Source organism: Salvelinus fontinalis, chromosome 7 (assembly GCF_029448725.1).
Source record: "Salvelinus fontinalis isolate EN_2023a chromosome 7, ASM2944872v1, whole genome shotgun sequence".
Taxonomy (NCBI): Eukaryota; Metazoa; Chordata; class Actinopteri; order Salmoniformes; family Salmonidae; genus Salvelinus; species Salvelinus fontinalis.
Window position 1 is genome coordinate 49,225,741 of NC_074671.1, and position 26,023 is coordinate 49,251,763.

The window sequence follows — 26,023 nt, forward strand, 5'->3', positions numbered from 1 at the left end:
ATGCTTATTGACTCAAATGAAAAGCTGACATTTCAGCTTTTCATTTATAAATCATTTGTAAACATTTCGAAAAACGTCATTCCATTTTGACTTTATGGGGTCTTGTGTGTAGGCCAGGGACACAAAATCTCAATTTAATCACTTTTAAAGTCAGAGTGCATCACAACAAAATGTGGAAAAAGTCAAGGGTTGTGAATATTTTCTGAATGCACTGTATATCCCCCAGAGCAAAGGGCCAAATATACAACCATGCTAAATGTTGTTCCATTCTTGCAATTATATTTATATCCACTGGAGGGCACCATCAACACACTAATATTCACTGAGAATGACAGAGACAGACAGTCTTCTGTGTCATAATTATGGTTTTATCCAGACAAACCATTTTACCCAAGATGTGTACACATATAATAGAACACAAAATGTATTAACACACATTTATTACTTTGCTTACAAATGTTTTGTTCCTTCAATTTCTTTGTTAAGCTCTGTGCTTTGTGCCTCTCTGGAGTAGCCTTGTACTAATGATAACACAGCTATAAATTACTCATATCAAATAAATAATGAAATAGTAGCAAAGCAAACTAATATTCAGATGTGAAAATAAGATTTCATCGTCTAGGCCACAACATATCCGGGGCACTCACGCACGCACACACAAACACACACACCACAATAGTGTGTTTGAAGCGTTTTGAGAAGTACACAACTACATCCAGTGAGCACTGATAAGTCAAAACGGTCATGGTTCATAAATGTCCATTCAAATAAGACATTTGGTGCATTCAATAAGCTACAATGCAGTTATATAACAGTCTTGTTCGGAGATTATAAAGACATTCTCCCTGTATAAGTTATGGGGCTACACATTGGCTGCCTCCCAGGCTTTGACACAATGTCTGGAGTCCCTTTGCCAGCTGCTATGCATTTGGAATCTCTCTTTCTCTCTCTGTATCTCTTTCCTCACTTTCCCTTCTTCTCTCTGTTGTCTGACAGGCCCACTGATTCCAACACAAACAGACACATCCTCTCCCCTCCTCTCACTCCCCCCTCTACTATACTCCCCCTCGCTGGGGAAAGCTCTCTGTTTCCTCCCTCCTCCCTGTGCTTTACTCAATGGCCTCCATCTTAATGAAAACATGGACCAAGTTTTAAAGGCCTACTTCTTAGTAAAACAATGTTTAAACGCCTACCTCTTGGTAAAACAATGTTTAAAGGCCTACCTCTTAGTAAAATGTACAGTATGTCTAATTATTTACAGATTATCTTTGTGAGCCCATATGTCCAGTTTCTCTGTCAAAGAGCTTCATTGGTAGATAAAGGCAGTAATGCTAAAGTGATGCCACTTTATCCCCATGTTGTTGAGGACGTTAGTGCACATCCCCAGAAGAGCTGTAAATTATTCCACTGGTCCTTTTAGGGCGAGTCAGTCACATCCCATGTCTGGGCAACTCCCTACTACCTAACTCATGTGCCAGGGTAGAGGGTACAAACTGCCTCCTGGCACTCTGTGTAGAGAGTAAACACTCCTAAATGTAATCATCTTCCCGCTGTCCTGTAGGGAGCAGCTGTACAAGTAAAAACCATCATAGAACAACGCAGTGCAGTCTGTGGGAGACAGTGGACCTGTCGGCCCGCCACTTGGTTTTCCTCTTCTTCTTCTGGCTCCTCTCTGGAATCTGTTGCCTGGGTGAGAGAGAGAGGGAGAGAGAGAGAGAGAGACTCTCATAGCATTTGTATCATACAGACAAACCTTCTCTAAATAATCTGTGGCGGTAACATACCTGATTACCCTAACTAACTCGTGGAACGCCTTGTCAACATTCATGGCTGGGTCCTTAGCACTTGTTTCAATGTAAGCTATCTGTAAATTAAAAAGCTCAGAATTTAGTATGGAGATCAAACAATATCTGTAGATGATATATATATGTAAAGTTCACACATTCACTCACACTGTGTTTACTAGCCATCTCCCTCCCTTGATCACTGGGTATTTTACGTAAATGCAGCAGGTCCACTTTGTTGGCCACAAGAACCATAGGAAAGGATTCCCTAAAAAAGAAGGAAAATAATAATGAATGAATGAATGAACGAATGAGTGAATGAATGGACGGACTAATAAATGCATGAATGCATGAATAACTGAATGAATGAATGACTGTTGTCCTGGCCACGGCCACCAGTGGGAAGTTAAGTAGTAAATCCCACCGGTCCTTCACCCTGAGGATGAGTTGATGGAAGCGGTCCACGTGTTCAAAGCTGGCCTTGTCTGTGACAGAGAACACGATGAGGAACCCGTCCCCAGTCCTCATGTACTGTTCCCTCATAGCACTGAACTCCTCTTGGCCTGCTGTATCCAGAACTGCAGAGACAGACACATACACGATCAGACAGGTCCCACATATAACATCTACACTGAGAAAAGTCCCAGTCCCGTGTAGCTCAGTTGGTAGAGCATGGCGCTTGCAACGCCAGGGTTGTGGGTTTGATTCCCACGGGGGGCCAGTACAAAAAAGTATGAATGTATGTACTTGTAAGTCGCTCTGGATAAGAGCGTCTGCTAAATGACCTAAATGTAATGTAAATGTATTATGAATGATCCTGGTTATTCATAAATATTTGTAACTGTGTGCTGATCCCTCAGATCTAACAATGGCCGCACAATAATATTATCATTTTTTCTCCTTATAACAGAACATTCAATCTTGTTCTTCAGTACATTGGAAAGATTATTTCGGGGGAAACGATATAGTACTTTGACCAGGTTAAGAGGTTGGGCTTTTTATTTGTAATGTATGTGCTATCTATAAATCCATTTACCGTCCAATATGGCCCACTGGGCATCAATCTCAGTGTGTTTGAGGTAAGAGTCCTCGATGGTGGGGTCGTAATCAGGAACAAAGATCTTCTGAAAGAACTGAATGGTGAGAGCGCTCTTCCCCACTCCCCCATCCCCCACCACTACCAGCTTATACGTGGGGAGATTGTCGCTGGGAACAGCGCTCGTTGCCATAGTGACAGCTATGCTATACCTGGAACACAGAGGGAAGACAGAAGATGGTGTATGTCTAAACTGATGCCATTTAGAATGGGCTTTTTGCCCCTATCTTGCTCTGGACAAAATACCTGACAAAAATCACAAATGAAATGCCACAGGTAATAGTGTGGTAATAGAATACATCTTAAATGAATGTTATAAAAGCAGAGATCCTTCTTTTTCACCGCAATGCATAGAAAACATGGTAATCATAATGTTTATCTTCCATTCCTTATATAGTCGCTTACTCACTGGGCCAAAACAGTATCATTCTTATGTTGGAATACCCACACCTTTTCACATCAAACACTCAAACAAAGGCTGAGGTCTGTACTGTAGCTGTCTATTCCTTGTCTGCTGGATCTTCACTGACGTACTTAAGTCAGGGAATCACCCACCCACACACACACACACACACCATGAGTAAGCAAACCCAGCCTGCAGCTCCATACAATGGCACTGGTCTAACAGGATGACGTCACACAGAGAGTTCTTCCTTCCTGCAGTCAACAATGGCGGGACGTGGATGGTTTCCTTTCTCAGTGGATACTGTAGCCTGTGTCCCTGGCCAAAGCAGGAAAGGGACCCAGATGCCTGTGGAACTTACAGGCCCTCCAGAACAATGCCAGAGAATGGGCCAAGGGCCGACCAATTCAAACAATTCTCAGTCAAACCTGGGGGCTGGGGAGACCCTATTCTGAGTGGTACTTCTTTGGGTTCCAAGGGGTATCATATTCTCTAGGGCAGGGTTCCCCAACTGGCGGCCTGTGGGCCAAAATTGGCCCACATGGAGGGGGGGGGTTGTCCCCCAAAGTGTTCAGAGAACAACAAAAACACGTTTTTTTTACATAAAAGACTGTAAAAACACCAGGAAATCAGCTTCAAGTTATTTTAATTTAAGAAATCTGTTAAAGTATTCCCACGCCTAATCGAGAGACACGTGATCTCATTCAGATGTTAGCAAGATGTTAAATAGTTGTTGTAGACATTATATCTATTTGGGCTTCTTGTGGACAATTTGATGTCTACAAATGATTTGTAATTATGTTCCAGCCCCCCGACCACCCTAGTTGATGATCCCTGATCTAGGGTCATTATGAAAATACTGTTGTTGTTTTTTTCTAAGTATTCAAGATAGGCCTTTAAGTTATTTTTCAGTTATATGTCATCAAAGGCTGTTCTAATCGAATATTATGTTGGTCTACCTGCAGTGCACAACTTGTTGATCAAGAGGACTACTGTATGTAGTCTGACATGGGTGATTCCTTATTTCTCAGACACATTTCTCGCGCGCACATTCACCCAATTTGTGATCAGTCAGATCTGTGACTCATAAATCCCCATTCATCTGTGATTCACAAATCCCATAACCCCACAGAAGACTTTAGTTTTTATTGTGCCATATTCGACCCAATAACAAAGTTGAACAATTATTTGCTTAGGCATAACCAGATAAAGTGGGATTCCGTATTGTACAATTCCTCGCCATTCCATATTATGCCATGGTATAATTTGACTTTCACACACATTTCAGTAGGATACAGCTAGCCGTGACTTTACATCTGAAAACACCAGACATCCCAAAGCAACGCAATCTGTAGTAGCCGATTAAATAAAAAAGCTTACCCCAATATATTTACTGTAAAGTCGCCTGCATGAAGTCACATTTCTTGCCTTCTCATGATGTAAAGCTGACTTCATTCAGATCTGTACATTTATATCCAATCAATTTCATATCACAGCTGCTGGAAGAGCCAGCATCTGCCACAAAAATGTAACAGTTACTTTGCGTTGCAACAGCTGATACGATAGGTTTGCTTCAAACGGGAGAAGGGGGGCCAACATTTATTATTTTTTAGCAAATAAGCCATTATTTTAATGATTATAGGTCACATTTGGAGTTTGTCGGGCTTAATTTAAGTGCTTAAATTATTGGCTTTCAATGTGTTATGTTTTTAGCCTGCCATTTTTGGAGGGTAAGTAAAACAATATTTGAACAGGAGCCCCCTGATGTAGAAATGGAGCATTCCACAATGACTCAAGTCCAGATGTGATCATATAAAAATAATGTAAGTCATTTTCAACCAATGTATAGCCTATTGCTTATTTACAAAGTATCTATAAACTATCTACAAAAACGAATAAAGAACCATTTATTAACAACTTACAAACTCTCCATGAATAATTTTAAATAGGCAACACCTTAATGTTACTTACGATTTACCTACAAGTGGACAGTTCTAGATGGGGATGTACAATATCAGAGTTTCTGCATTTAATTTTGAAACTATATACAATATACCAGTTATTGCCATTAATCTCAAATAGAAGTGGCATGAACATAGAATTGGCCACAAGATGGGAGTATAGGATATATAAAGGTAGATAAATGTTTAATAAGCGTTTAATATATCACACACAAACTACCTTTGTGGAAAAAGATTTGAAGTTACGTACAATAATAATAGTATTAATATTTTATATTTTTCCCATTTCTTTAATGTAGGCTGCGCGCGTGCGTGATGTGAAATATAATACCACGCCTACTAGTTTGACAGACATCACCCCCGTTCAAAAAAAATGTGTTGTGGAGTTTACGCCACATTTCGTTGCTGCCCCATGGTTTATGCTGCACGGTATAAATGATCAACGTCTTCAAACGAGGTTGTCTTTGAATTCAATTACAGTTTGGGGACCGCGGAAAGGAAGTTCTGTTTTTGTGTGATCATACCTACCTGCTCGTGCTTGCCTTGCTCGTATTACAATGGTTGCGTCCTGTATAGACGTTTGCCTGGGTCCATCATCGTTGTGGTGCTGAAAAGAACCGAACCTGTGCGGCCGTAGCGAGTGTATGCTGCTGCGAACGATGAGGAGGTTTCTGTGGATCTGCAGCGGTTGAATTGCACCACCTCGCCCACTTATTGCTGCGTTCTTGATTTTATCCCTCGAAACCTGGACTCTACCGGCGCAGTTTATGAAGGTAACGTTAAGCAACCTGCATAATAATAACGTCATGCCACGGTTAGCTTGCTAGCTTGCATAGCACAGCTGTTGTAGCAAGTTAGCTAACTAGATGTTAATCTATCCAGAGACTGTATAGCTGCACCTCTACGTTAGCTGATGCTAGTCTTAGTGACAGTGACAACTATTTGATGGCCTGGTGGTTGGCTTTCTAGCTAGCTAACATCAATGTGTTGTTATTTTTTCCCTGTCGTATGCCAGTTGACAGCCATATAGGCTACAGTTAACTAGAATAGAACAGAACAGAATAGAGTGTGCACTTCTAACCTATGTCTGCTTTTGGGAGAGGGAGGGAGTGTAGGCCAGGGGAGAAGGTAGAGGCTAAATATATGTCAGGGTCAATAGATGGATAACCCTGTTTCTAGAATCAGTACACAGAGAGACCCCACTGATTCTGATTCCAGGTAGGCTGAACACTGGTTTAGCTGGTTGACATAATAAACTCCACTCGGGTTTTCATACAAGTCCTGTTTGCCTGTAATAATGCAGTTATGACACGTATTCATGTTGTATTCATGCTGCTGGATGCAAGACCCAGTGCTCGGTTCCTATCACAAGAAATATGGAAGCTCTAGTCTAGTGCACTGAATGACTTCATAGAAACACCAGGCTTCTAATCTACCTGCTGCTACAAAGAAAGCCTGAGTGAATAGAGCTTCACAGAAATGGCATTGTCCCTGGAATCTATAGATTCCCCAGTGATGTCATCATGATATTTCCTTCTCTGCCTCCTTTGCTGACCATAGTGGAATATAGAGCTAGAGGAGCAGCCATTTGCTATCACACAATCTCAACTGTCTCTCTCTCTCTGATAAAGAGCTGCAGGGCTATAGTGGAAAATCAAGAGAAAGAGTAGAAAGAAGAGGATGATTGTAGAAGGGGTGTGTGTGCTGAAACCGATGAAACCAAGCAACGTAGTGTGTGCTGCAGACAATGGAAAAGTGTGTGGTAAATGACATAAAACACATATGTGCTCTAAAACAGGATGAGTCACTAGGGGGTCTACACTGTAGTGTCCCCCACCTCCGCGGTTGGGGGTGGTGAGTAAGTAACTACACTGCTGCTGGGGCTAAATATATGAATGAATGAGATCGATAGCAACAAACACCTCTGGAGCTTTAAGAACGGGAGGGAGAGGCAGAAGGAAGGAATCGGGGAGAATGAGAATGGCCGCAAATGGGGTTTTATCAATGGCAACGTTCTCTAACCTCGAGCTCACAGCAATCGACGACGTAATTGTGTTTGTTAGGTTGTTCATCATAATGCACAATTCTGTGTGGACATAATTGATAGCCTATGTTGCACATGAGTGCAGGTGGTTTTAATTTGCGACCCAGAAGCCTTTTCAGAGTGAATCTCTTCTGTCGTGAACAATGTTGTTTAGATTTGTGCCCAGGGTTAAATGGCATGTTAGCTACTGTTGGCTTTAGCCACACAAAGCTAAGAAGGCTTGCTAGACCACGCACGGAAAAAAAAAACTGAGAATAGTGGAAAGAGAGAGAGAAAAAAGAGCGCATAAGCTCTCTAGTGTCACGCATGATACACCCACCCGTAGCACGCGCTCCAGCAGGTGTATCTCACTGATCATCCCTAAAGCGAAAACCTCATTTGGCCGCATTTCCTTCCAGTTCTCTGCTGGCTAGGACTGGAACGAATTGCAAAAATCTCTGAAGTTGGAGACTTTTATCTCCCTCAACAACTTTAAACATCTGCTATCTGAGCAGCTAACCGATCGCTGCAGCTGTACATAGTCCATCGGTATATAGCCCACCCAATTTACCTACCTCACCCCCATACTGCTTTTATTTATTTACTTTTCTACTCTTTTGCACACCAGTATCTCTACTTGCACATTATCATCTGATGATTTATCACTCCAGTGTTAATCTGCTAAATTCTAATTATTCGATTTATTGCCTACCTCCTCATGCCTTTTGCACACATTGTATATAGATTCTCTTTTTTCTACCATGTTATTGACTTGTTTATTGTTTACTCCATGTGTAACTCTGTGTTGTTGTCTGTTCACACTGCTATGCTTTATCTTGGCCAGGTCGCAGTTGCAAATGAGAACTTGTTCTCAACTAGCCTACCTGGTTAAATAAAGGTGAAATAAAAAAAATATTTAAAAAAATTGTGTGATCTGTGATGTATGTGTTGGCGCTCCACAGTTGATCTAATGATGGCAGCCCTCCAAATGGCATCCTATTCCCTACATAGTGCGCTACTTTTGACCAGAGCCCTATGGTGAATAGGGTGCCATTTGGGATGCATCTGTGGTGACTGAGGTCTGCAGAGTGGAATATCTGAGAGGAAGGGGAACTCCCTTTGTGTGTGGAACATAACCTATCTGGGTTGTGTTCAGTAGGCCACACTGTGTCAAAATGTGTTGAAACGAAAAGGAGTGTTTGTTATTGGACAAGTCCAAGTCCCTCCTTGTTTTAGTCATTTTTCTTCAGTTTCATGCCAGAATGAACATGACCCTGGTTGTTTGTACTGTAGTCTCTTGGGAGAGAGATGTGTCTGAACTGTACACACAGCATGGTAATCCAGTGCTGGAGTGGGTGGGAGTATTTCAGGAGCCAAGGACTAATAAAACGATTATGTCCCTTAGCTGTCATAGCAGTTTATTGTACACAGATGCTTTGAAGAATGAATGTAGCCTTAGTACATTAAGGGATTTCTGTTTTATAACCCATAGTGATTACTGTATCAGATAGGTAATGCTGTCTTGTTGTACTTGGTGTGAAAATACTAAAGACAACGGTAGGCCAATATATCACCTGATGGATCTGTAAAGCAATGTGCAGCCTACTTTATTCAGGAGTTAGGTTACTAACTTCGGTCTAGGGCCTAGGAGTTGCATTGGGATTCAAGGTAGGCTAGCTCCTCTGCATTTGGCATGCTGTCTGTCTGGTCTCTCCACCCAGCTCCAGTAATCCAGAGCTGTGGCTCTATTACTGAAAGGTCACTCAGCCCTATAGACTCAGCCTATGATTTGGACTCTGTTATGGTGGGGGGTGTTGTTGGCAGGCGAGCCAGGTTGGAAGCGGGATACACTGACACTGTCACATAGTCTATCCGCTCCCATCCCTCAAGTTCATGGCTATTGGATGGACCCACCCACCCTCCTGCCATGGCCATTCACTGCCAACTTGGTGTGTGGTTGTCCTGGATGCTATAGTGACAGAAAGTGCAGTAAACGAACACAGTGACAGACAGTAAAGGTCAAAGTAGGTATTTATGGATCAGTGTGTTAATTAGGATTCTACTGTGACTGTGCCATGTGTTGACATCTGCACACTGGAGGTGATGTTTTTTGGACGGCAACTTTGTTTCAAAGGAGGGCCCGCGCTGTAAATAACCTTAGTCTTAACCTGAGACTCGTTGGGGCATTTGTCTTTTTTCTGTTGGTAAGCGATAGTAAACAAAAACGGTCATTTCCTGAATAGACTTGAATAGATAATAAGGTATGGTTCAAGCCAGGACAGCTCCACTCCCGAGATATTGTTCAGGCCTAGTTTGACCATTTCATTCAAGAATTCAGAACATGGAAAACATAGACAAGGTGCACGTGAACTGTTAAAAACATGTTTAAATAATGGGAAGGATAAACATGATAGAATAATAGCTAGTAGGTTTTGAAGCGCCTGATCCCTGATCTCCCTGCTTTAACCTCTCTCTAACTGTGAGAAGTTGAGACCCGTGACAGGGTACCGACCCATGTGGGCGTTCTAGAGATGGGGCCAGTGTGACAACACCGTACAGCGCCTCAGCGCGTCTTTGTGTGTTGCACTGTGACATTCACAGGAACACCATTGTCACTGACAAAAGCCCTGCTGCTGGTGTGGCCATGGTTTATTTCGGGACCTTTCCGTGTGCGGTATATGGATGATGTCAGGCAGGAAAAAGGTCAAAGGTGATATAGCCTATCCTAGTTGTTTTAAAACTCTTTCTATGTTTCTGCAGTCACTTTTCTCCCTAATATTTGATATGATTGTGAAATATCATTTTAATAAGTATGTATCACCCTTCCCCCTGTTATTACATCTTTATAACTCAGAATTAGGCCTAACCGCATCCATCCGAGTGTGTGTGTGTGTGTGTGTGTGTGTGTGTGTGTGTGTGTGTGTGTGTGTGTGTGTGTGTGTGTGTGTGTGTGTGTGTGTGTGTGTGTGTGTGTGTGTGTGTGTGTGTGTGTGTGTGTGTGTGTGTGTGTGTGTGTGTGTGTGTGTGTGTGTGTGTGGACGGGCTCTGGTAGGGACGTGAAGACTGCTAACCCTCCTGGGGAAGTCCTCTGTAGTGTGTGTATCTCTCTTCCTCCAAGCGGTAGGGAACTGGGTCATGCATCACTGAATCACTGAATCCTTTCATCGTACTGCAGCCTGACTGTGAGAGCATAGACCATAGAGGATCAAGGGCCTTGGAACTGCTAGGGATCTCTTTCTAGAAAGTACTAGAATGAAGTATGACATCCTCAGCATCAGTCACAGATTTAAGGAGGAGTGCGTTGTCTTTATTATTTTTACTTGACTCAAATATGCCGTTGCCGACTGTTTAAATAAAAAGTGGTATACTGGTGTTGAAGACGAGGCTAACCGTTCGCCATTGCAGAATTTTTATTTTTATTTAACTAGGCAAGTCAGTTAAGAACAAATACCTACCCCGGCCAAACTCTCCCCTAACCCGGGCGATGCTGGGCCAATTGTGCGCCGCCCTATGGGACTCCCGATCCCGGCCGGGTTGTGATACAGCCCGGGATCGAACCAGTGTCTGTAGTGATGCCTCTAGCACTGAGATGCTGTGCCTTCGACCACTGCACCACTCTGGAGCGATGTAATGTATTTAAATGCAGTATAATAAAAGGTTCCTCACCCTGCTGTTTTCTTTCTCTGTGTTGCAGACCCAGTGTGGACAGTAATGACCTCACCCTCCCAGTTGCCAGCTGGCAGTAACTACAATGACCGAGCATCAGAGCTGGCACAAGACAGGCAGCACACAGAGGTGGTCTGTAATGTTCTTCTGCTGGATAACACAGTTCAAGCCTTCAAAGTTAACGTAAGTACTGTACTATACTACCCCCGGCACCTACACTGACTGTACAGCCCTACATATCACCATAGAGAATGACTGGGTCAGGGCCTTCTCTCAAGACCAGTTGTCTATCAATGGGCTACACAGTAACCCAGTAGGCCTATAAAGATAAATTAGACTTTGTTTAAAGGGCAATTCTGCCGCTTTTCAACCTCATGTTCATTACCTCCAGCACCATACCAGTGTCTGCATATGTGAAAAGGGCACGATTCTATGATCTGTGAGGGAGGGTATTTTCTTGCTCCCCACAAATCTTATAAGGTTTAAAAATGTCATCGGGTAGAACTTTTTTACCTTAAATATTTTTCTACAAAATGTAGAAAATCACAATTTTCACATACAGTGTATTCGGAAAGTATTCAGACCCCTTGACTTTTTCCACATTTTGTTACGTTACAGCCTTCTAAAATGGATTAAGTTGTTGTTTTTTTTGTCATCAATCTACACACAATACCCAATAATGACAAAGAAAAAACAGGTCTTTAGTATTCAGATGCTTTACTCGGTACTTTGTTGAAGCACCTTTGGCAATTATTACAGCCTCAATTCTTCTTCAGTATGACGCTACAAGCTTGGCACGCCTGTATTTGGGGAGTTTCTCCCATTCTTCTCTGCAGAACTTCTCAAGCTCTGTCAAGTTGGATGGGTAGCGTTGATGCACAGCTATTTTCAGGTGTCACCAGAGATGTTCGATCGGGTTCAAGTCCGGGCTTTGGCTGGGCCACTCAAGAACATTCAGAGACTTGTCCCAAAGCCACTCCTGCGTTGTCTTGGCTGTGTGCTTAGGGTCGTTGTTGGAAGGTGAACCTTTGCCTCAGTCTGAGATCCTGAGCGCTCTGGAGCAGGTTTTCATCAAGGATCTCTGTGTACCTTGGTGGTTCCAAACTTCTTCCATTTAAGAATGATGGAGGACACTGTGTTCTTTGGTACCATTTCCCAGATCTGTGCCTTAACACAATCCTGTCTCTGAGCTCTACGGACAATTCCTTCAACCTCATGGCTTGGTTTTTGCGCTGACATTCGCTGTCATCTGTGGGAACTTATATAGACAGGTGTGTGCATTTCCAAATCATGTCCAATCAATTGAATTTACCACAGGTGGACTCCAATCAAGTTGTAGAAACATCTCAAGGATGATCAATGGAAACAGGATGCACCTGAGGTCAATTTCGAGTCTCATAGCAAAGAGTCTGAATACTTACGTAAATAAAGTATTTTCGTTCTTTATTTTTAATAAATGTGACTCGCCACCTGGATTTGGTCTTTGAATTTCATTTTATTTTTTATTTTTTACATTGGATAAAAATAGAGCTACAAAATGGTGTATCATACACAGCATTTTTGAGGAGCTATGGGAAAGTAATTCTACTTTGCAAGTTTAGAGAAAAGGGCCTCTGAATTTTTTGGTACCTACTAGAGAGCTCTCCTTTGTCTACACCCATTCAGCATTGTTCACACCCTCTTAAGCCAGCCCCACCCTTCTCTTTAAGGATTCACATGAGGTCATGTGCAAAACACTAAGGAAACATTCCAGGTAAACAGAAAGTGTCCAGATAAAAATATTTTATAAATATTAGATTAGAGCCAGATACACTTGTCTAAATTGATGGGTCATGTGAAAGAAATGCTATAACCCCCAGCCACATCCAGTGGTGGAATAAGTACTACATTGTCATACTTGCGTGAAAGTGTAAATAATTTCAAATTCCATATATTAAACCAGACGGCACAAATGTATTCTTTTGATGGATAGCCAGGGGGCACACTTAAACACTCAGACATAATTTACAAACGAAGCGTTTGCGTTTAGTGAGTCTGCCAGATCAGAGGCAGTATGATGACCAGGGATGTTCTCTTGATAAGTGTTTGAAATTGACCATTTTCTTGTCAAAATGTAAAGAGTACTTTGGGGTGTCAAGGAAAATGAATGGAGTAAAAAGTACACTATTTTCTTTACAAATGTAGTGAAGTAAAAGTTGGCAAAATATTAATAGTAAAGTAATGTAAAGTAAACTTCTTAAGTAGTACTTTAATGTATTTTTACTTAAGGACTTTATATCACTGCCAAAATTCCTTCACACTAATACATTAGCATACTTTATATACTGTTACACATGCACTTATCACATAGTATTCCATACAGAAGTTAAGGCCATGCAACCTGAGTTGAAACCTGAGTGAGGTACACATGTACAGTACATAAACAGATGCACGCACCATATATCTAAGTGGTGGACACTTAATACGGTCACATGATATTGTTGTGGTATCTCACAAAATCATGTTACGACCACACATATCAACAATATCAGCAACGTACGCCGTGTGTGTTAGGAGAGAGTCATGTGAATAGAGGGACTGCAGATAGTGCTGATAACTACGCATTAACAAGGGAATCTATAGTCGGAGAGCCTGTTTATGTCCTGCCCTTGACTTTGGTGCAGGGCATGTGATGTCCATAGCCTCTTCGTCGCAAAACTCCCTGATCTTGTCAAAAAGACAGTTTGTCTAGCTGTGTCTGGTCCAGGTGGTGCCTTTACAGGCAGACCATCTATGGGAGGAAGGATGTCAGCGATGCGCTTCAGCTGAAACCTGGTCCCTACAGTCCGAACGCCCCTTGGCGACAACACCAGGCTCCAGAGCATCGAAGGTGTAAAACAGCGAATAACAAAAAAAATCGGAATATATTACAACCCTGCACAACATCAATTCACCTCCCAAGTTTAGATAAGAATAACCTCATACAAAGAAAAATATTTTTTTACCTGAAGTGCTGATACTGCTTGATCTGGGGCAGCGGCACTGAAGTACGGAGTCAGGTGTTGTTGCCAGCCACAGCTTTCCACAAGCACCGTACCATCCTCCAGGCCAACCAGCTGCGGGATGTTGACCCCTGTCACTGTGCTGTCCTTCACAACACCAGCAATCTCAGACAAAGTGTTCACTCTGGTCTTTCTGAAGCGCTGCTTGATGAGGACGAAGCACAAGTCAGGGGCAAACTTGGTGTCCTTAAGCCATTTTGCCACAACTTTGGAAGTATGCTTGGGGTCATTGTCCATTTGGAAGACCCATTTGTGACCAAGCTTTAACTTCCTGACTGATGTCTTGAGATGTTTTTGGAGCAGTGGCTTCTTCCTTGATGAGCGGCCTTTCAGGTTATGTCGATATAGGACTCGTTTTACTGTGGATATATATACTTTTGTACCTGTTTCCTCCAGCATCGTCATAAGGTCCTTTGCTGTTGTTCTGGGATTGATTTGCACTTTTCACACCAAAGTACGTTAATCTCTAGGAGACAGAATGCTTCTCCTTCCTGAGCGGTATGACGGCTGCGTGGTCCCATGGTGTTTATACTTGCGTACTATGTTTGTACAGATGAACGTGGTACCATCAGGCATTTGGAAATTGCTCCCAAGGATGAACCAGACTTGTGGAGGTCTACAATTTTTGGGCTGAGGTTTTGGCTGATTTCCCCATGATATCAAGCAAAGGGGCACTGAGTTTGAAGGTAGGCCCTGAAATAGATCCACAGTTACACCTCCATTTGATTCAAATTACATCAATTAGCCTATCAGAAGCTTCTAAAGCCATGACATAGTTTTCTGGAATTTTCCAAGCTGTTTAAAGGCACAGTCAACTTAGTGTATGTAAACCTCTGACCCACTGGAATTGTGATACAGTGAATTATAAGTGAAATAATCTGGCTGTAAACAATTGTTGGAAAAATTACTTTTGACATGCACGAAGTAGATGTTCTAACCGACTTGACAAAACTATAGTATGTTAACAAGAAATTTGTGGAGTGGTTGAAACAAGAGTTTTAATGACTCCAACCGAAGTGTATGTAAACTTCCGACTTCAACTCTAAGTTAATGTTAGCTAGCAAGCCAGCCACCTAACCTCAGCTAATGTTAGCTAGGTAACAGCAGGCTTTACCTTGGGATCTTTCGTTTAGACATGTCACATTAACGTTAGCTAGCTAAAAAATGAACTATAATCCCAATCCATAGAGTAACGTTACTAGCAATACAAACCGATTGTCATAACAAGCTAAAGTTAACCAAATAACATTAGGTTCATTGTTAGTTAGCAAGCCAGCCATCAAACTCATCTCCCGGCATGTCCAGCCCACTCATTATCTCAGCCAATCAAGGCTAGCGGGAAGGTTGCTCTTTTTCTGTGGCTAAACCAACTAGGCTCATAATTTAACAATTGTATTTGTATTTACAGATGACATGCACGTTTGATATCAAGGCACATGAAAGTTCACATATTTGAGAAGGCATTTCTACTAAAAAAATGCATTTTGATAAAAATTAAAATTAAAGATGTTCAAAAGGCTCTCCTGGGAAGTCGTGACTTGCGACCTACGCCTAGTTTCCTGAATCGGGTCACAAATGTGCAAACATTTCAAAAAACCCGTTTTCACTCTGTCATTATCGGGTATTGTGTTTAGATTGATGAGGAAAAACATTTAATTTAATCAATTTTAGAATAAGGCTGTAACGTAACAAAATATGGAAAAAGTCCAGGCGTCTGAATACTTTCCGAATGCACTGTATATAGACACTGGTATTGTGCTGGAGATAATGAAAATGTGGCTGAAAAGTGATGGAATTGCAGTTTAAAATACAGATGCATTGTAGTAGTAGGGACCAAAGGAGATATCTGTCATTAATAGCAGCATTGCAGAGACATAGCAGAATGTCTGGCATTCTGGTTTAAAAAGAGACTCCAGGTGTTACTAGCCAATGGAGTAAAACAATTACACCAGGACTGAACTGTACACATCACAATGGCTTTTCCGAGCCAAGCGTGGGGGATATCTGGCCCGTGTGGTGTACTGTGGGGAACGGGGGCAGAGAGGCACAATGTTCATGCATTCCCCTCTGTGAGGTACTCTAATTACAACACACACACACATAGCACCTCAGTCTAACCCCCGACCATCTCTATTGCCCCGATACTCTTTGTTCTGTTCTGGGTCAAATAAATCTGCTCAGCTGCTGACCACAAATCCCCTGGTCATGAATTAAGATGAGTTCATTTCAGGGACTACAGAGCTGTCATTATGGAGTCCTCTGTCTTTACTAGTGCTATGCGGGGCTGAACCAGGTCAAGGCTTCACTGCCAGTCAGGATTAGGTGAATACAGGCCCTCAGATTTGTGTGCATATGTATTTCATATACTTTGTTGGCGTTGATGTGGGTTCTATCCTCTGGGAACCATCCAGTGTGCACAGACACACATCATGTATACACAGGTGAAGTCAGTACTGAATGACAACGGACAGCTCCATTATCATGTCCTCTGGCATTCTACCGCCATGCCGTGCGCCACCTCCAATACTTGCACTGCACAGGGAATCTACAAGAAGGCTTCTAACAGGCATCTGTTTAACTTCTAGAGCTGGAGAGATTCAGTAAAGCCCCTCGTTAGCTAGGTAGTTTGGTTCCTAACGTGGCTGCTGTGCATTAGCCTAGTGGCTGGACAGAGTATGACCTGATAGCTGCTGAAAGCTATGGTTAGAGGTCATCTCCAGGTTGACGCACAGCACTCTGATTTGACCCGTTGGCGCCACATAGACTTGTGTGTGGTGTTTAGGGCTGTTGCGGTTACCGTATAACCGCCACACGGGCAGTCATGAGTCATGACCGTTGTAAAATTCCACGTGACTCGTAATCTCCTCTTATGCACGCTGGACATGTTGTGGTAGTACCTAACTCGCTACCGGTCAGGGTGCTAATGGCCTGGTACTCGGGGCTCTGTTGTCCCTCTAACCACTCTGAGAGCAATGCAAATGGAGTCTCAAATCACATCAAACACTTATCATCAAAACAGCATGTGCTTTTAAAGCAACTTGAAGAAAGGAGTTCAACAGCAGGTTGAAACTGAGTGTGAAACATGGTCCTTGTGGATGTTGTTTCAAAGCCTAACACAACGAAATGGACAGCGCTTTCTAAGGTGATGATTCATTCAAAACACTCATATGCATATTAGAGCTTATGAATCAAAATGGTAATTGTGCCGTTATACAATATAGCCTTCCGCATATTACGCATGGCAAAAAAAAATGAAACAGATTGAAGATGTCTTTGGTTCATAATCGGTCTAGCCTAAACTCCAAAATTAAACACATTCAAGTAATCGGCTTTGAGTATCATTATGCATACTGGGTGGTCTGGTTACCTTATGCTACGCTCCAAAATTTCTAGCCACGTGTCTGGGAGGGAACTTATAGCCCTGGGCAATGCTGTTGGTTCATTGATTTTGCTAACAGTTATCCTACAATTGTAGTGAATTTTGATTTTGAAAGGCCTAGTAATAGGGCTTTTTTAAAAAGTATTATTCATTGGGTGACAAATGACCTTTTAGCTACAGAATATTTCACCACCGTGCGTTTCCATCTCCTCCTCTCTCTCCTTTATTGCTTTCTTCAGCACGCAAAGGGGCTGTCAACAGTTTAGTGAAATATGTTTCATATTGATGTTCCTGAACAGATTTCACTTAGTTTCCCAAAGGAAGTACAGGGTTGCGGCAGGAACAGGGCTGAAGAGCCCATGGCATACAGAGTGTGAGCGGAATATCACCTGTCTCGCAGCGAGTGAAATAAGTGTTATATTTATTTCTCAGCTGCTCATATTAAGCACAGCTCCGCTATAAAAACCGAAGTAGCCTATTTGCGTGCATACGGATGGCTCACCCACCACCTGTTCCTGCCCATTTGATAATGGGCCAATCTAAATCAAAACTAATTTGACATATTTGTAAAGACAGGATTAAATTGAAAATAGTCTGATGGGTGAAAATAGGATCACTTGATGAGAGAACAGCTGTGCAGCCTGAGGCAAGGAACAGAGCGCAAGCTTCTTTTTTTTGGCGACTTTGTCAAATCGTCAATAGCCTATAGTCGCATCATCTATGTTTTGATATCTAAGACATTGAGGTTTGTATCATTCATAACTAAAGTTGCCAAATAACTCAAAATCTAGCGTATAGGACTTGTTTCAAATGATCACTTTTACACTCGACATAGCCACTTCATATGCGCACTCGCTCTGTAATGGGAAAAAATATCCTTCTATTTCATTCAGCTAAGTTCAATTACATCCTTCTTACTATTGCATGACAATAACCGTCTGACAAAATGTCATGACTGCCACAGCCCTAGTGGTGTTTACTAATTTATGCAGATACCTAAAGATTTTCAGTTATTATTCATTTCCTCTACATTATTGGTCACTTAATGCCAGTTACACAGTCAAACACAGTCATGGAAGTACTTCCGTTTCAGTGCATGGGGGACATAGTGAAGCTCCATGAAAATCACTGTGTCACTGAACATGCCAGTCAACTGGTTGGTCCGGTTTCTTTACATTACTGAGAGATTGGCGTATGTAGTTAGGTGATTGAAACGTGCTTTTTCTGCTTTCTGCCTGGTTGGCATTACAAGGTAGACTGTGATTGTGAAGCCTCAGTTGAGATTGAGAAGTATGGTGTTCCTCAAGGCTCCATGTTCGGACCAATGGTCTTCCTACTACTAGGACGTCTGTTTGTCTTGTCTTGTCCAGTCCCGTCCCATGTAAATATATTTTTCTTCGTATATATTTTTATATATTTTTTTCAATCTCAATTTCCATCTACGGACTGAACATACTCTCCTGCAACCCACCTCAAACAATGTGGTATGGATCTGCTATTTTTTACAATTTAGAACCGGAACCACCATCAGAAGCTAGCCATCTAACTAGCTAGTAATCAGTTAGCCACTGCTAGCGGTCATCACCGTTAACTCGGACATCAGCCAGCCTCAGCCCAGTCAATTCCTACCAGTCTGCACAGTGCGATATCAACCCAGAGCATATCGGACTGCTTTTTCTCTACCACATCACCGGGTTCCTACCGCAAGCTCTGAACCTTTACACCGGATCATCACAGCTAGCTAGCTGCAATCTGAGTGCCTACTCCTGGCTAATGTCTCTGTCCCGAAGCAAGCACCAGTTAGCCTAGAGCTAGCTTCGAGCTACGCCCATCTCCCAGCTAGCTGAAGAGGTCCATCAGCCAATTCTTGGGCTACAATACGTATTCTGCCAATTGGCCTGGACCCTTTTACTGCCGACACAGAGCCCCGCCGATCCATCACGACTGGTCTGCCGACGTAACCGTCCGAGGGGGTTTCAACAGACTCTTCCGTTGCGACGTCCCCCGAAGGCCCATCTGCTAGCCTGCTTGCCCGGCCCGCTAGCTGTCTGAATCGCCGTGTCTCCAGCTCGCATAGCTACTCACTGGAGCCTATGATCACTCGGCTACAAATGCCTCTCCCTAATGTCAATATGCCTTGTCTATTGCTGTTTTGGTTAGTGATTATTGTCTTATTTCACTGTAGAGCCTCCAGCCCTGCTCAATATGCCTTAGCTAGCCATTTTGTTCCACGCCCCACACATGCAGTGACCTCACCTGGCTTAAATGGTGCCTCTAGAGAAAAAACTTCTCTCATCGTCACTCAATGCCTAGGTTTACCTCCACTGTATTCACATCCTACCATACCCTTATCTGTACATTATGCCTTGAATCTATTCTTCCGCGCCCAGAAATCTGCTCCTTTTACTCTCTGTTCCGAACGCACTAGACAACCAGTTCTTATAGCCTTTAGCCGTACCCTTATCCTACTCCTCCTCTGTTCCTCTGGTGATGTAGAGGTTAACCCAGGCACTGCAGCCCCCAGCACCACTCCCATTCCCCAGGCGCTCTCATTTGTTGACTTCTGTGAACGGTAAAAGCCTTGGTTTCATGCATGTTAACATTAGAAGCCTCCTCCCTAAGTTTGTTTTATTCACTGCTTTAGCTGCTTTAGCACACTCCGCCAACCCCGGATGTCCTAGCCGTGTCTGAATCCTGGCTTATGAAGGCCACCAAAAATCCATACATTTCCATCCCTAAATATAACATTTTCCGACAAGATAGAACTGCCGAAGGGGGCGGAGATAGCCTGCAGAGTTCTGTCATACTATCCAGGTCTGTGCCCAAACAATTCGAGCTTCTACTTTTAAAAATCCACCTTTCCAGAAACTAGTCTCTCACCGTTGCCGCTTGTTATAGACCCCCTTCCAGCTGCCCTGGACACCATATATTAATTGATTGCCCCCCCATCTATCTTCAGAGTTCTTACTGTTAGGTGACCTAAACTGGGACATGCTTAACACCCCGGCCGTCCCACAACCTAAGCTAGAGGCCCTCAATCTCACACAAATTTTCAAGTACAACCCTGAATCCGTAACCAACTTGCCCTCTAAATACACCTCTGCTGTCTTCAACAAGGCAAGGCAATCATTGCCTCATTCCCTGCATGCGTAATGGGTCCAGGGTCAAACGACCACCCCTCATCACTGTCAAATGCTCCCGAAAACACTTCAGTGAGCAGGCCTTTCTAATAGACCTGGCCCGGGTATCCTGGAAGGATATTGACCTCATCACGTCAGTAGAGGATGCCTGGTTTCTCTTTAAAAGGGCTTTCCTCACTGTCTTAAATAAGCATGCCCCGTTCAAAAAATGTAGAACTAAGAACAGATATAGCCCTTGGTTCACCCCAGACTTGACTGTCCTTGACCAGCACAAAAACATCCTGTGGCGTTCTGTATTAGCATCGAATAAAGTCCATGGAAAATAAGAGCACCTCCTCCCAGCTGCCCACTGCACTGAGGATAGGAAACATTGTCACCACCGATAAATCTACGATAATCGATCATTTCAATAAGCATTTTTCTATGGCTGGTCATGCTTTCCACCTGGCTACCCCGACCCCGGCCAACATCTGAGCACCTGCTGCAGCAACTTGCCCAAGCCCCCCCCCCCCCTCCCCACTTCTCCATCACCTAAATCCAGACAGCTGATGTTCTGAAAGAGCTGCAAAATCTGGATCCCTACAAATCAGCTGGGCTGGACAATCTGGACCCTCTCTTTCTAAAATTATCCGCCAAAATTGTTGCAACCCCAATTCTGTATACATCTGGCCCTTCTTTGGACACTGTGCTAACAAACCTCCAACTGCTTTTAAATGCAAGTAAAACTAAGTGCATGCTCTTCAACCGATTGCTGCCTGCACCCTCCCGCCCGACTAACATCACTACTCTGGACAGTTCTGACTTAGAATATGTGGACATCTACAAATACCTAGCTGTCTGATTAGACTGTAAACTCTCCTTCCAGACTCGCATTAAGCATCTCCAATCCAAAATTAAATCTAGAATTGGCTTCCTATTTCGCAGCAAAGCCTCCTTCACTCATGCTGCCAAACATACCCTCGTAAAACTGACTATCCTACCGATCCTTGACTTCAGCGATGTCATTTACAAAATAGCCTCCAACACTCTACTCAGCAAACTGGATGTAGTCTATCACAGTGTCATCCGTTTTGTCACCAAAGCCCCATATACTACCCACCACTGCGACCTGTATGCTCTCGTTGGCTGGCCCTCACTACATATTCGTTGCCAAACCCACTGGCTCCAGGTCATCTATAAGTCTATGCTATGTAAAGCCCTGCCTTATCTCAGCTCACTGGTCACCATAGCAACACCCACCCTTAGCACGCGCTCCAGCAGGTATATTTCACTGGTCACTCCCAAAGCCAACACTCCCTTTGGCTGCCTTTCCTTCCAGTTCTCCGCTGCCAATGACTGGAACGAATTGCAAAACTCACTGAAGCTGGAGTCTTATAGCTTACCGATCACACCCAACTACCTCATCCCCATATTGTTACTTATCCTCTTGCTCTTTTGCACCCCTGTATCTCTACTTGCACATCATCATCTGCATATCTATCACTCCAGTGTTAATGTAACATGTTAATTATTTCACCTCCATGGCCTATTTATTGCCTTTACCTCCCTATTCTTCTACATTTGCACACACTGTACATAGATTTTTCTATTGTGTTATTGACTGTACATTTGTTTATGTGTAACTGTAACTCTGTGTTGTTGTTTTTGTCGCACTGCTTTGCTTTATCTTGGCCAGGTCGCAGTTGTAAATGAGAACTTGTTCTCAACTAGCCTACCTGGTTAATTAAAAAAAGAAATATATATAGTATATAGGAACAGTGGGTTAACTGCCTTGTTCAAGGGCAGAACGACAGATTTTTACCTTGTCAGCTCGGGGATTCGATCCTGAAACCTTTCGGTTACAAGTCCAACACTCTAACCACTAGGCTACCTGCCGTCCCAATAAATAAATAAAGGTGAAATAAAAAATTACAAAAATAGTAGCCTAGTGGGTAGCCTATATAACATGGGCCAATCAAATCAGGCAAAGAGAAGTCACTGTGTGTAGTATAATTTGTGTTCCTTCCTTCTCCCAGCTCTCTGTAAATAATACATGGTCTGGTTCTGTGTTCCGGAAGCCTGTGGCTGCACATTGCCCTGACACTTCTAGAAAGCAGGCTGTGAGGCCTTGTTGTGAAACGCTTACAATGCCCAACCTCCAGTTAGAAACCCAGTAGGGTAAGCATTACACATACTTGTGTGATAGTTTTGCAATAGCCCTCTATCAATTAAGTATTTTTTAGGCTACTCTGTATTGGAGGTGTCAATCGCTTTATGGCCAACACACTTCCCAGTCCTATGTTGCTTCAGTCATCTTTATTATGAGATAGTCATATATCTGTACTACAGAATTTTGACGGTCTTGTTTGGTTTCTCTCCCTGCAGAAGCACGATCAAGGACAGGTCCTGCTGGATATAGTGTTCAAACACCTGGAGCTGACGGAGAGAGACTACTTCGGCCTACAGCTGGCCAACGACTCCTCAGACAGTCAGGTGAGGCCTCTTATCGGAAGCCAGAACCAAATCTTGCGTACGCTAGGTAACTAGCTAGCTGCTCGATTGACTCGTTTATTTTCGACAGGCTGTCGCAAGAGATTAGGTGAGGCCATGCGATTGAGCACGTTAGACTACATTGCAGTCGGACGGCGCAGAATCACTGATCTGCAAATCAACTGGCTTCCGAAATGACTAATTATTATGTGATCAGGATTAGCGGATCTACGCAGAGCCCTGCTCTGGCTGATCCCCTCAAACACTCTGATTGGCAGCATAGCAGCATCTCATGAATAGGCTCTCTCCAGCCCTGTCAGCAAACTGTGGCGTTACTGCAGGAAACAGATTGAGATACTAAGACGATTATGGGTCATGATCTGCAAACAATGGAGTTGAAACAGTGGCTAGAATAGTGTGTCGAGGCTACAGATTGTGTTTCTGAAAGTTCACAAATAACAATGCAAACAGCAGAAATTCAGACTTTTGTACATATGTATATTTTTGATGATGCTGTCTCGCAGAACAGTTCGATTTCTATTCTGAACTTGCTCTAATGTTTTGAGTAAAAATCTTAATGTATCTTAATTTTTTTATGGCCTATTTTCCCTCTTGTGTCTGAGGTTGACTTCATCCATATTTTACAGAGGTGGCTGGATCCAACCAAACCCATAAGAAAGCAATTAAAAAGTATGTTTGATACATTTGGAATATTCTCTAGTATTTTCAATATTATATTTATTGCTCGTTTTAGTTCCATTAATCTGGTTGTTTGTTTTTCTTTAGGGGGGTCTCCACACAGTTTAAATTTTAGGGTTAAATTCTTTGTAACCGACCCCAATAAACTTCAGGAGGAGTATACAAGGTAAGTGCTTAATGGGTGGCATTGTGGAAGAAATAGGCAGTACACTATAGGCCTTCCTCTATGCTATTCTCAATACCGTTTTATTATAAGGGGACTTAAAAGCTCTGTATTCATCTTGCTGTTTTGGGTCCCCTTTAGGTACCAGTACTTTTTGCAGATTAAACAGGACATACTTAGTGGAAGGTGAGTGTGGATTTGTATTTGGTTGGTTTATTCAAACATTTTTAATAATATTCATGTAGTGAATTTGAGTTATAACTGAATCCTCGGCTCGCAGACTGCCGTGTCCATACATCACAGCCGCTCTTCTTGCTTCATACGCTGTTCAGTGTAAGTACTTCAATTATTCCTCTCAGCTATTCAACTAGAACTATACTACTGACGTATGGTCGCATAGATTCTGCCTGAAACCTTGTAACTAACTGTACTAATGATAGAATATGTTCAATAGTGTATTTTCCCTATCACCCTCTTAATATCCACCATGTGATTTCAAGAATTGAGAGTATGGGGGATCAGACTATTACAGTAGCTTAGAAACCCCAGACCGAAACACAACTGTAATACTACTTCATACTGTACTTGGCTTGTAATGATGCAGCTTTCATGTAGCCTGACTGCTGCGGGTCTTTGTTTACACATTGACCCCAATACGCCGCTGAGAGGGAGGAGTAACAGCACAATGATCACAACCAGGCTGGCAGCAGGGCAGAAGAACACTGCTCATTGGTTGTTAGCTTAATAGGCTGGCTCACTGGCTGGCTTGCTGGCTGACTGGATGGCTGGGATAATTGGCTGACTGGCGGACTGGATGGCTGGGATCACTGGCTGACTGGCTGGCTGACTCCCTCGTGGGGTTGTAGTAAACGTATCATGCTATGTGGGAGGTATAGAGGTCACAGGAGGAAATGGAAGTGGCCATGGTGGTCTCACCGCAATTACTGTAATAACAACAATAGAATGGGGGACATTTCACAAGTGCCAGTCTGTCTGTCAGTCACAATTCTGACCAGGATAGTTAGTGTATACTGGGCTATTACTGTTCATTTTCCCTCTGTGTTCACATACTGATGTAGTTTCTATTAAAATGAAAGAGCGAGGCTCTTTATTAATTGATTCACATTATTGTGCTACATACTTTTCTTAAAGTGCTTCGGGAATAGAGGCACTTAACCCCCAACTTCCTCATGTCTGCTCCCTTTTCATTATGGAAGACGGGTCCGTGTCCCAAATGGCACCCTGTTCCGTATATAGTGCACTATTTTTGACCAGAACCCTATGAGCCCTGGTCAAAAGTAGTGCACTATTTAGGGAATAGGGCGTGGTTTGGGAAGAGGACAGACTGTTTATACAGTATGGAAACACTGAGACACTCAGCAGGAGGACTCGTCTCTCTGTCTCTCTTTTCTAAAACTTGACAACAGAAAAAGGCAAGTGTTTGGCTCCTCAAGCTGCAAAAGTCCTGCTTCTTTCCGTTTGCACACAAAGGAGAAGTTTGACCAGAAAATGAGTGAATGAATGGGAGCTGTGCAGGAGGGAGCGAAGGAGAGGATTAAAGGCCTCATTGTGCTCTGTGTCACACACGCACACTCGCACACTCGCACTTACACACTCACACACTGTGTGCTTTGTGTTGTGTTGCAGCTGAGCTAGGGGACTACAGTCAGGACGAGAACTTGCCCGGCTACCTCTCCGAATACTCTTTCATCCCCAACGCACCACAAGACTTTGAGAAAGAGATTGCCAAACAGCATCAGCAACACAAGTAAGAAGCAATCTCTCAACTGATATTGCGTGAGTGTGTGGATACATTGGTGTAAAATGGGAAATACACAGAAAATATCAAATAACTTGTAGATTAAACAGGGATGAACTCTGCTCATTCACTGCAGCTGAGGCGGCTCAGACTTTGTGCCCAGGTCAGAACAAGGGCTGTCATTGTTTATCCTCTCGCGTAGATGGTAGAGTGGCCTACTCTCTGCTCTCTGAATGGCCTGTGTGGAGCCAACTAAAGTGTCTCTCTCTCCCTATCTCGCACTCTCACTCTTTTTCCTTTCAGGGGACTGCCTCCTGCCCAGTCAGAGTTCAATTATCTAAACACAGCACGGACGCTAGAGCTCTATGGAGTCGAATTGCACTCTGCGAGGGTAAGTGTTCAGGTGTGAAATGGAGTGATGCATGCATACTATGCTCCCC

The 26,023-nt window shown here is 43.0% G+C and overlaps 2 protein-coding genes across 10 annotated transcripts in view; one reads left to right on the forward strand and one right to left on the reverse strand.

Annotated features, from left to right (window-relative positions):
- Positions 1-423: 423 nt before the first annotated feature.
- On the reverse strand, positions 424-5,850 carry LOC129859583 (ras-related protein M-Ras). Of its 6 annotated transcripts, XM_055929522.1 has the most exons (6): positions 4,664-4,830; positions 2,821-3,032; positions 2,209-2,362; positions 1,953-2,052; positions 1,785-1,864; positions 1,488-1,686 (listed from the first exon to the last, which is right to left on the reverse strand). In XM_055929522.1, exons 2-6 carry the CDS (start codon positions 3,011-3,013, stop codon positions 1,587-1,589), a joined length of 627 nt encoding a protein of 208 aa, XP_055785497.1. In that variant the 5' UTR covers positions 3,014-3,032; positions 4,664-4,830; the 3' UTR covers positions 1,488-1,586. The 6 variants fall into 6 exon arrangements, with proteins under 6 accessions (XP_055785495.1, XP_055785494.1, XP_055785492.1 ...); XM_055929520.1 differs by having other exon boundaries at positions 424-1,864; positions 4,664-4,832; XM_055929521.1 differs by having other exon boundaries at positions 1,953-2,362; positions 4,664-4,832.
- An 83-nt stretch (positions 5,851-5,933) lies between these two features.
- Positions 5,934-26,023, forward strand: part of LOC129859582 (tyrosine-protein phosphatase non-receptor type 4-like) — a 37,123-nt gene continuing 17,033 nt past the window's right edge. For 2 of the 4 annotated variants that reach the window (XM_055929513.1, XM_055929514.1), the window contains exons 1-9: positions 5,934-6,017; positions 10,962-11,116; positions 22,858-22,965; positions 23,586-23,652; positions 23,749-23,827; positions 23,966-24,010; positions 24,105-24,157; positions 25,472-25,592; positions 25,887-25,974. In XM_055929513.1, coding sequence (XP_055785488.1) covers positions 10,979-11,116; positions 22,858-22,965; positions 23,586-23,652; positions 23,749-23,827; positions 23,966-24,010; positions 24,105-24,157; positions 25,472-25,592; positions 25,887-25,974 — 699 coding nt within the window. In that variant the 5' untranslated portion in view covers positions 5,934-6,017; positions 10,962-10,978. The remainder of the gene's footprint in view (positions 6,018-10,961; positions 11,117-22,857; positions 22,966-23,585; positions 23,653-23,748; positions 23,828-23,965; positions 24,011-24,104; positions 24,158-25,471; positions 25,593-25,886; positions 25,975-26,023) is intronic. The other 2 variants (XM_055929515.1, XM_055929516.1) reach the window with 1 other exon arrangement.